Source organism: Sminthopsis crassicaudata, chromosome 1, assembly GCF_048593235.1.
Source record: "Sminthopsis crassicaudata isolate SCR6 chromosome 1, ASM4859323v1, whole genome shotgun sequence".
In the NCBI taxonomy this organism is placed as follows: domain Eukaryota; kingdom Metazoa; phylum Chordata; class Mammalia; order Dasyuromorphia; family Dasyuridae; genus Sminthopsis; species Sminthopsis crassicaudata.
In genome coordinates this window covers 546,484,140-546,496,245 of record NC_133617.1, presented here as the reverse complement: position 1 = coordinate 546,496,245, position 12,106 = coordinate 546,484,140, and the positions used below count along the sequence as shown (strand labels likewise).

General features: G+C 33.4%; 1 protein-coding gene across 5 annotated transcripts in view; it reads right to left on the bottom strand.

Annotated features, from left to right (window-relative positions):
* The window catches only part of MEGF10 (multiple EGF like domains 10), a 133,141-nt gene that overhangs the window by 30,352 nt on the left and 90,683 nt on the right, over positions 1-12,106 (bottom strand). For all 5 annotated transcript variants that reach the window (XM_074281978.1, XM_074281981.1, XM_074281979.1 and 2 more), the window contains 4 exons: positions 10,803-10,977; positions 9,306-9,426; positions 6,291-6,454; positions 3,016-3,118 (listed from right to left, as the gene is read on the bottom strand). In XM_074281978.1, coding sequence (XP_074138079.1) covers positions 3,016-3,118; positions 6,291-6,454; positions 9,306-9,426; positions 10,803-10,977 — 563 coding nt within the window. The remainder of the gene's footprint in view (positions 1-3,015; positions 3,119-6,290; positions 6,455-9,305; positions 9,427-10,802; positions 10,978-12,106) is intronic.

Here is a 12,106-nt window from a genome sequence, read left to right as displayed (position 1 = left end):
TAGACACAAGCACATTTACATAATGACGGACAGTTTAATTACATTATTATGTTGTATAAAAGGATCAATGTTATTTTCTATGGAGTCCTTAAAAGTGTAAGGCTAGACAGTATGATTTATGTTGCCAATTCCTGTCTCTCCTGATCCAGACAGTGGAATGCAGCATTTTCTTCCAGGCCACAGGCCAACATTTGCATCCTCTCTTATGTAGACTTAGGATGTGGCTTATACAGTCTGGTTCTCAACCAAATCAGAAAACCACATAACTACCAGTGAATACAAAAATATCCAGATATTGTTTTAATACAAATTAAGACATTAATACAACAATGGTATATTTGGTATGAGAGAGTTAAAAAATGATCTAATCTACCTATTAGAAAAGTCTTTATTTTACTTTAAAAAAAGTGAAATATTTGTATTTATGAAGGAAGTGGCTGAATCAGTTTAGGAAAAACACTTTATACTAGATAAAAGTAATTGCTGAAATCAAGGAAACAGAACTATAGGGTTTGTACTTTACTTTGCTATAACAGAATGAACAAAAATGATTTGTTTTTTAAAAGCATCTACCATCTTTGTTATTTCTTTCCAATAGAGGAATTTCTTGTAAGGCTAATCTCAAAGAAATTCAATTCCCACAAGAACAAATATGACTTTTAACAATTCTTATGAACCCAAGGCTTGTACACTCCATTTCTTTTTCTGCCATAGAATACCACTAATTGAATATGTTCTCTAAATTAGTCTATAAAGCTCTAAAAACCCAGGTAAGAAGCTGAAGATATAACTAGCCTAAGCACTCTTTAATTTCATTCTGATTTCTCTCATTCTAACCCGCCTCCCCCATCTTACAGACATGCAATGATTTTGCTTGTATGTGGACTTCCAGCATATTTAGAATAGTGCTTGCTATATTGTAGTAAACTAAAATTCCATCTTCTACAAAAAGGCTTTCCCAATCTCTTTTAATTCTAGTTCCTTTCCTCTTTAAATTAGTTCCTATTTTTCTGTATACATACATATTTTTGTACATTTTTAGTTTGTTTTTTTTCTTACCTATTAGATTTTGAGCTCTTTAAGGGCAAGACTGCTCATCTTTTTTATGTATCCTCAGTACTTGATTGACTAGTTTAATAAATGCTTTTTGATTTATTCATTCACTTAGCAAACTTAGTTCTCTTTTCTAAAAAGTAGCAGAACTCACTGGCTCATCATTCAGTATCACTCTCACTTTTGAGATATGATAAGAAATATTTTTCCTTTAGACTTTTATCAAGTCTAAATTCTCATTTATGTATTATGAGTATATGCAGCAGCAAATTAAAATAGATCCTCCTAGGTAATTTCATATTTTCCTAAATATAAAAGTGACTAAATGTAAAGAAAAAAAAATATTACTCACTAGTATTGTTTTCCCCCTATTGAAGACATAATTTTTTAAAGGTTTGGGAATATTTAGCCTACCTTTCATTTAGTCCCTACTTTAAAACTGTAACATTCTGTTTGTGGCAGCCCTCTTTGTAGTGGCCAGAAACTGGAAACTAAGTAAATGCCCATCAGTTGGAGAATGGCTGAATAAATTGTGATATATGAATGCTATGCAATATTATTTTTCTGGGAGATGACTATGAACCACTACATAGAATTTCCAATCCTTCTATTTTTGTCCGCTTGCATTTTTGATTTCCTTCACAGACTAATTGTACATTATTTTAAAGTCCAATTCTTTTTGTACAGCAAAATAATGTATGGACATGTATACATATATTGTATTTAACTTATACTTTAACATATTTAACATGTATTGGTCAACCTGCCATCTGGGGGAGGGGGTGGGGAGAAGGAGGAGAAAAGTTGGAACAAAAGGTGTCAATGCTGTAAAATTACCCATGCATATATCTAGTAAATAAAAACTATTTTAAAAAAACTGTACGTTCTACTGAAGATTAGACCAACAATGCTTTTATTATATTTTTGGAATTACACTTTAAAAAAGTATTAATGATTCTATTTTAGCCATTGCAAGCCACCTTTTTAGAACAGTATGACATTTTGATTTTTTTCCCCTTGATCATCGAGAATTTGGATATATTCATTTAACTTGGATTTAAGTTTAAATAAAATTTTCAGGAAAACAGGAATATTGAAACACTGAGATGTAATGTTAAATATCTATATCTTAGCAACAAATAACACTGCTCTCAAAGACAAAACACTTTATTACTTTGGCAGACTTTGTAATTAAAATATCCCATCATGAAGCAACATAAAAAGGAAACTTCTGAATATAGTTGATAAATTGGTTCAAAAGAGCAATCTGTACCTACCTGCTTTAAGATCATGTTTGTTTAAAAAAGTCAATCATACCCAGGAATGAATATCTAAGCCTCTGGAAACTTTTCAGGTTTACAGTCTCTATTCACCTTTACAATTTCATTTAATTTCCACTCTTCCTTAAGTTTCTCATAGCAGACCATAGAATGTGTCTCTCCTTTGCATTTATCACATTGTCTCTTCTTATATAATTGTTTTTGTACATATATTTTCCTTCTATTAGAGTATAAGTCCTATGTATTTGTATATCTCCAACATCTAATCTAATACTTTTCATACTGTAGTAGTCACTTAATAAATGGCTATCAGAGTGAACAGAATTACTCAGACATTTGCCTTACTCTTTATTCATATTTGCATTATTTTCTAAGCTTATTAATGGAAATCATATGATCAAGTGTGGCAAGTATCTTGTAGGTCATTTAATATGATGCCTTTACATTACAGACAAGGAAAAAAATGCCCAGAGAGGTAAGATGATTTATTGAATTTGTCAAGTAATTGTCAAAGATAAGGTCATGATGTTCAACAATATTCTATTGTACTAGGAGCCTTAGTTTTCCTCTGTTATTAAAAGATTGATGTATGTCATTTCATTGAAGGAGAGATAGGGGGCTGACAAGGACATGCTAGCTTTTTTATTATTTAGTTTTTCTCTCTGAGGCTTCTGATTCTTACCTGACCATCCAGGGAGACAGTGGCAATAACCAGTGGTGGGATGACAGCCATCAGCATGACTACAGTCACAGCGCTCCATGCAGTTCAGCCCATATGTTCCATCCTGTCAATATAGTTTTTCAAATACAGCAATGAAAGATGTGGAATTTTATAGAACATAGGGTTCAAAAGAAAAGAGAGGCAACAGGAAGACACATGTCATTTTGGATATTATGGAAATAACTACCCCCTCTTCTGCTTTTTTTTTTTTTTACTTCTTTAGACACTTACTTGATAGTATAAATAATATTCCCCAAAAGGTTTTACAATATAATTTGGAATTGGTTAAATTAAAAAGTTAAGATGATGACCTTTAAATAGTACTTTGAAAAATAAACTGTAAATAAATTATTAAGTAAAAGTCTATATTAAGTAAATCTATATTAAGTAAAAGTTCATTCACTGTCTCAGCATATATATCAGTTACACTGAAGCATAAAGAAAAAAAAAAACATTTTTTCTTCTCAGTTATCTTCATTATTCTGAAGAATCTAAGCCACAAGAAATTTTTTGTTTTAAGAATGAGACAGATAAATCTGGAAAGACTGAATCAGCAAACCTCATACTATTGAATCTCTCCCACAGAAACAGATGTTAGAATCTCTCCCACAGATATTAAAACCATAGATTTAGAACTAGAAGGGCTAGGCACAATGGTGCCTCCCTGTAATCTCCACTGCTTGGAGGCTGGTGAATCACTTGAGTTCAGGAGTTCTGAGTTGTAGGAGAGCTAAAGGTGTCTACTCTAAGTCTGGTATCAATATAGTGAGCCTCTGGGAACGGAGAGCTATTGGGCTACCTAAAGAGGGGCAGAGCAGACCAGATTAGAAAAAGGGCACAGGTTGAAGCCACCATTCCATTCGGTTTTAGGATCAGGCCTGTGAAAGGCACTTCCAGATTGAGGGAGATTAAACTCTTTGGCGAGAGCAGCATGATTAATAAATGTCTGAGGGAGAATTTGAACCTAAGCCTTTCTAATTCTAGATCCTGACCATCATCCAGAATCTTATGTTAAGTAGAGGAAAAAGTAAGATTCTTCCTTTTCTTTATAGTTCTAGATATACTATGAGTAAAAAGAAAAGAAAATATCTAATTTTATTTTTTAAATTTATTTTTACAAGACCTAATTTTATAGTAAAAATTCTATGTTTATTTTAAAATAGTTTATCTAAAAGTCATGTTTTCCTATCTTTTAGAAAATGGCATGATAAATTTTATTATATTTTAAATTATAATATAAAATCTTACTGAGATATTCTCACATTTTATTTTATTATTTTTTTTTTTTGGAGGCTGGGGTTAAGTGACTTGCCCAGGGTCACACAGCTAGGAAGTGTTAAGTGTCTGAGACCAGATTTGAACTCGGGTCCTCCTGAATTCAAGACTGGTGCTCTATCCACTGTGCCACCTAGCTGCCCCCTACATTTTATTTTTGTAAAAAAAAATTTTGCTATTGGACAATAGAATCAAATGTTTCAAGAACATGGCACTTCAATCTGTGGAAAAAGGAAATTGCAGCTTTTCCCTCTCATTCTAGTCCATAAAGTAGCTTCAAAAAAGGTACCAGAACCTCTCCCAACTGAAGAAAATATACTATAATTATAGCTAACAAGAGGAAAAGATAAAGAATCAGCAGAAAACAATCTAATATAGGTACTTATGGTATTGTAAGAAAGACCCATGCTAAAGAATATCTGAGGGGATAGAGTGTCTATGTGTTAGGGCTGGGTATTGAATTTAAAAGACAGTTTGTTGATACTTGCCTTTAAAGGTCAAAATGAATAGAGAATATCATAAAAATAATTTAAAAATTACTGAGCCAAATAATATATTGGAACTCTAGCAGAAAAATAGTTTAATTTGCTAACACATTTAATGTATAAAAAAGAAAAAAAAGATTATGATATTCAAGTTTCTTTTCGCCTGTACTGTAACTGGATTGTGAGGGGAAAAAATTCCAAATTCAAAATACTGAAAATTTTCTAAAAAACTTAGATATAATTTGGTGAAACCTACTTAGCTCCTGGTGAACAGCTAGGGCATCCAGTGATAGAGCCTTCATATTCTTCTATTAACAGTTTTTTCTATGCTTTTGAAAATGAAGTTTTGCTTGGATGAAATGGTGAGGAGAAAAGGTTTCATCTGCTAGTTGGCAGGCTTTAATAATGCTGCATTTCAACTATTCTAATATCATGATCATAGACAGTATTATCTTTGAAGACAAAAATACTGTAAATTCATTGTCTCTGGTAGAAAAATCTGTGATTGGAGAGTTCTAAATAGAGGCAATCATTAACAAGTAATGATTGACAGGTATGAAACTGGCACAATGTTCCCTGGAGCCAGGGAAAGAAAAAGGGTGTTATATTATTAGAGAATGCATGTAGCTAGTTTCCTGATGTGTAATCACAAAGGTGAATTAATTCTTAGAAGCATATATTTAGAGCTGGAAAGGACTTCCTTAATTATTTATTCTGACCCACTCCATTTATAAAAGAGGAAATTGAAATCTAGTGAGATTGATTGGCCCTAAAGTGTCAGCATTAGGAGCGAAATTTGAAGTTAGATCCTCTAACTTGAGAATCTGTACTCTTCTCATCCTCTTATGACCTCTTAAGGCTTTCCTAGTTTTAGATCTTTTATCTTTCTGCAAAATTATGTTCTGAGTATACAAGTGAATAGTATGATTTTTTAAATTAGGAAAATACTAAGTATTTGAATAAGTAAATACTAAGTAAGTTTACTATCCCATAAATAGATACAATTTTAACTTTTGTATATATTTTAAAGTGCCATAAAAATACCTGAAAGTACTCTAGTACTTCTTTTATAACCTAAAGATTATTACAATAAGGACAGACTAGATACTTATTAAATGTTAATAACTTTTACATAAATGGAGAAGGAAAAAACCAAAAGTGATATATATTTAATTGGAAATCAAGGGGGAAGAGAGAAAAGAAAAGAATGATAAGGACAATATTTTCCCACTGTGTACCACCATCCAGATGCTTAGAATATTGTAGACTATTTGGAAATTTCCCAATTCTTTTTTTCCCATCTTAATCATATATCTCCTTTTTTTAAACAGACTTCTTTATGATCTCAGTCTAAAGAAGTCAATAATTCTACTATCTCTCTGAGTTTTGTTTAACTAACAAAATGGCAGAAAATTCTCATACATGCTTTGGAAAAGAGAATTCCACACTTTTACAGTTAGATATCTTGAGTTTTACCTGGCAAGCAAATTCACATTTTTCCCCTCGCCACCCAGGAGCACAGGTACAGGTCCCATCCAGAGGACTGCAAGCTCCTCCATTTAGGCATTCGCAGGTTGAGTTGCAGCTAAAGCCCCATTTGCCACTGGGACAGTTGATGGAGCAATCCACACCGTGCCAACCTGCCCCAATAGAGTGCCATCAGTATATTGAGAAAATAAAGGCAGCTTTTCATCTTATTTATAGCTATATTGATTTCACAGCACTTATACATCTTTCCCCTTTATCTCTCTCTCTCACTTCCAACTCAGATGAAGAGGTGGCTCTTTTCCTTAGACCAGACAAATCCTTCTACATGTGTCGTTGATCCCACTCCTTCCTGACATCTCTAGTAGACTGGTATCACTATCTCTTCAATGTTCATTCTCTCCTTATGTACAACATCTCTCTCACGTTTACAAACATGTCCCATTTAAAAAAAATCCTCATTTGATCCAATTACAACCCAATATCTATTGTCTAAAATCTCTAGTCCCCTTTTTGTCTAAGCCCCTTGAGAAAGCCATCTATATAAGATACTTTCCACTCTCCTCAGTCACTAATGAATCCTCTACTTTTTGAAGTTATCATTCATTGTTAAAAAAAACTTCTCCAAAGTTATCAATTATTTCTTAATTGCCAAATATAATGGTATTTTTTTTCTTCAGAGCTCATTCTGTAACCAATGATACTGTAGATTTCATTATACTTTTCTCTCATGCTCCTCCTCCTTCCTAACTGATCCTACCTCAGTATTTTTTGTTGGATCTTCATCCAAGTAACATTAGCTGCAGATATCCTCCAAGGCTCTATTTTCTTCTTTTTCTATTCTAGATTATCCCATTTGGTGATCTTACTAGTTCTCAAAGAGTTAATGATATCTATGCTGAAGATTCCCAGAATTATATCTCCAGTACTAATTTTTCTGAGTTTCATTTCTTTAAAACCAATTGCTACTTAGATATCTCAAAATAGATGTCTACAGCTATTTCAAACTCAGTTTACACCAAGCAGAACTCATTACCTTTATCCTTGAACCTTCCTCTCTTCCAGACTTTCCTAATTACTATTGAGAGCACCACTACTGTTCCAATCATCCAGGGTTGCAATCTCTGTGTTATGCCTACCCCCTCTCACATTCACCCCACATATTCAATATTGTCATTTCTATCATTACATTTCTTGTATCCATCTCCTAATTTTCACTCATACAGTCCCCACCTTAATCTAGATTCTAATCACCTCACAGCTGGACCTTTATTGTAATAGCTTTCTGATTTGTCTTCCTGCTTCTAATTTTTCCCCAAGCCAGTTCATCCTCCGCATGATTGCCAAAGTAATTTTTTCCTGAAATGCAGATCTGACCATTTCATTCTCTCCTCTATTAAATAAATTCTACTGGCTCCCTATTACCTTTAGGTTCAAATATAAAAATATATTTATATTTTTATTAAGATCTCTGACATTTAAAAACCTCCACAACTCAGCTTCTTCCTACTTTTTTAGTCTTTCATCTATTTTGGTTTCTACTCCTCTCCATGCACTCTAAAATATAGCTACACTATATAGTTTACCCCACAACCCCTAACATTATGCCTTTGCTCCCTATGTCCCCTATACTTAAAAAATCTCTGTCTTTCACTAATGCCTCATTGCTTCTTTGCCTTCCTGAAGACACAACTCAAATCCTAGATTCTACAAGAGGCCTTCGTGGGTCTCTACCCCTTCCTTTTACAATTAACTTCCATCTATTCTGAATATAACCTGTACATATCTAATCAAATCTAGAAGTATTTAATGAGCATCTATAAAATAACAAAACCTACCATTATATAATGCTGTGAGGTTTGCAAAGTACTTTACAAAGACCATTTTTATACTTTTAAGAAGCCTGGGAAGCAGATACCACTATTATTGCCCCCATTTTATAGATGAAGAAACTGAGGCAGTCAGAGATTAAGATTTGCCCTGGATCACAAAATTAGTAAATTTCAAATTACACAGGCTTTTTTAACTCAAAATTCAGTCCTCCATCCATCCATTGCACCACATAGCTGTTCTACTATCAGGCATTGTGTTAAGTGCTGAAGGTACAAAGAAAAGCAAAAGACAATTATTTTCTCTTATTAAAAATGTAAACTCCTTGAGGTCAGAGATAATAGTTTTGTCTCTCTTTGCTATTAGTGCATAGCACAATACCTGTCATATAGTAGGTACTTCATATATATTTGTTGGATGACTGATTCAAGATATCCAGCAGCAGGGCGTGATCATGCAGGCAGTGCAGCAGATAATACTGGCTGTTCTAACTAAAAGAACAAGGCAACACCTTGACCCAGCTCATTTGTTCCTTGTCTAGAGAGACGCGCTAGCTTGAAGCAAACATGAATGTGCTATTTGAAAGGGGGTAAAGGAATCTTTTTAACATTCAGTCAGACCCATTGTACTAAATTAATTTTATAAGGAATTAAAATACATATTTTAAAAAGCAAAACAGCACACAATAAAAGTGAAAATATACTAAAAGAAATTGTTTTTATTCTTAAGGCACAATTAATCATATCTTGTGCTTTTTGGATGCTGTCACACCTATTGTTGAGTGAATACTTTCTGATCTTTCCATGAAATAGGCTTTGTGCAAAAATTCCTTATAGTGTTTCTACCACAGGTTTCAAGTTTGAGGTTGTCTAACATAATGCATGGACAGAAATGTGTAACTGCCTGTATTTTTTTCCAAAGTTGATAGAAACACAGGAGTTTGCAAATTGGAAAAGATTATTGAGTTCACCTACTTCAAATGTCTCTTCATTTTACAGAAAAAGACACCTGCAGCCTTAGAGAGTTTAAGAGACTTATGATCATAGTTATTAGTGGCAAATTTGGAACTAACACTTCAATGTTATGCTTCTTCTACTACACTTTGTTGCTCACATAACTTTATATTATATTTTCTTCATTTCAGGCTCACATATGGGGTCATTCAGATCTTCTTACCTGCTTTACAGGTACAAGAACCATCTACTGGAGAACAAGTGGCATCATTTTTACAATTGCACTGAGAAGAACAGTTTATCCCATAGGTCCCTAGAGGACAAGGAGTGGAGCAAGTAGCATCCTAGAAAAGCACAAATAAGAAAAGATGAATAATGAAATCATGCCTTCATGATGTTAATCCTTACCTTATTGTAATGAGGTAATGCCATTGGCCAAAAGATTTCTTCAACTGTTATTGTGATCTCACCAGTATATGGTCTATTAAACATAGATTTTAATATGATCTAAGCTGGCATTAGCTCTACTGCAGATCAGAATACAGTGTTGTGTAGCCCATGTTGCTAGGTAACTCTTATCAAATTCGTTTTATATAATTTATAGCAGGGATTTATCTTGAATAAACAATAGTAACAGTTTTCATCACAACTAAAAAAAGACAGTGTTAGGTTAGGAACATTACTATAAATTTAACAGAGCAAATAAATATCAATATTACCTCAAATGATAATGTTCCACATTCTTTGCCAATGAAATATGATTAGTAGCTGAATATTTGATGGTTTATACTTTGTTCTTTGAGTTTGGAGAAAATAAGAATATGTAGAGATGATTTGTCAAATAATGGCTGTGAGGTAGGTTTCATATGTGAATGATGCTTCACGGGTACATAAATAGCTTTAATTTATATAATAACTTAAAATTTATTAAGTTCTTTCCTTATAACAACTCTATGAGGTAAGTAGCACAAGCATTATTATTCCCATTTTATAAAAAAGGAAACAGGCTTAAGGGAGGTGAAACTATTTTCCTAAATCCAGCTAAGTGTCAGAGCCAGAAAACAAACCCAGATCTCTCCTAATTTCAAGTCTAGAGGTCTTGATGTTATGCCACGCTGCTTTTCTGAATGTTGTTAAACACAAGGATATGTCAACTATGTCAACTATGTAAATTAAATAAAAATTAAATTAAATAAAAATAGGAAGGATGAGTAGTAACAAGTAATAAATCTTAAAATTTGCTTTAGCATATTTTCTTTTTGGTCAGACTTTGTTTTCTGTTCAATAATAAATATTTAGAATTACATTAGTATTTTCCTCTTTCCCTTTCTCTCTTTCATAGAGTTAGGTTCTAGACCCATCACTGATATAAAATGTTCTCTCGGGTGAGAACATTCCTACCAATGCAAATTAGAAATTTTTCTGCAACTTAGAGAGTTGCTAGAGCACTGATAATTTAAGGGTTGACTTGTCCAAAGTGACCCTGGATTGGCAGTAATTGTTAAAGATAGGCCTTTAACCCAAATCTTCTTAGTCAACTCTCTATTCACTATGCTAGGCTGCTTCTCTTTCATGACATGAATAATTTTTGGAAAACTGGTTTATTGTAGCAGTTTTCATGAAGATGATGCTTTCCATATTCTCTAGACTTCAACTCTTTCCTCCTCTAAACTTTACCTTTCTAGATCTCCTCATTCAGCTCAAAATCAATATACTCAACCTTAAATCCGGGTGCACAGAAGCATTTCCCTGTCACACCATCACAGTCAGCACCATTCTGGCAGCTGCATAATTGTTGACAGGATTTCCCATAGAATCCAGGTGTACATGTCTCATTGCAATAGAGTCCAGACCAGCCAGGTTTACAAGAACATTCTCCAGAAACTGGATGACAGCTGAGAGAAAAGAAAAGAAGAAACAAATAATTCTAGAGTAAATATAATACATTAGTCAGTCAATAAGCATTGATTAAGTGCACAAATGTGTTAGGCACAAGCCTAAATATTAGAAATAAAGAGAAAAAAGACAATACTACCTTCTAGGAATTCAAAATTTAATTGGAGAGACAACAAGTAATCAAATCTGTATAAACCCCATGCATGATAAATAGGAAACAATGAACAGAAGATGCAAGAATTAAGAAGGATTGGGAAAGGCTTCCTCTGTAGAAAGTAGGATTTTAGTTGGGACTTCTTAAAAGCCAGAGGACACTGGAGGTAAAGATGAGGAAAGACAGTATTAAAGGCACAGGGGACTGCTAGAGAAAATGCCCACAGCTAAAAGATGGAGGATCTTGTTCATGAAATTGTAAGGAAACCAGTTACACTGGATCAGAGTATGTTGTAGGGCATAAGTTATAAGAAGACTAAAAAAAAAATTGGAGATAAGAGTATGAAGGGTTTTGATCCTTAACAAAGGATTTGAAGTTTATGGGGTATAGGGCTGACATACTTAAATAAAGTTTAGAATACACTTGAGAGATCATAAGGTACTATTTCAGTGCTAAGGTAGCACTATGGATAAAGTATAAAACCTGAAGACAGGATGATTCACCTTCCTGTATTTAAATGTGCCCTCAGTCATTCACTGCTGGTAATACTGGTTTGTGTGACAACTTAATGCTTGGTGAAACATCTGTTTAACATTAAAGTACAATTTGTTAGGCTTCTACTATAATCTTTCATTTGTTCAACAATCATTTATTAGGTGGCTGCTATGCACAGAGTATTGTGTATATCAAGACAAAGATAAAACAGTCCTTTCAAGCTGTTTACATTCTACAAGGAAGAAAAGAACATGTAGGCATGTAAGTATAACGTATCTATCAAGTAGCTATAAAGTAATTGTGAGAGGATGGATTGGTTACAGGAAAGGTATCATGTTAGAGGTGACATCACAGCTAAGACACAAAAGGAAATTGAGATTCCAAGAAGTGGAGATAAAGAGGAAGAAGATTCTAAGCATAGGAGATCAGAGATGTATAAGGAAAAGCAAACAGCTTTTCCAAGAACTGAACTGTTACTC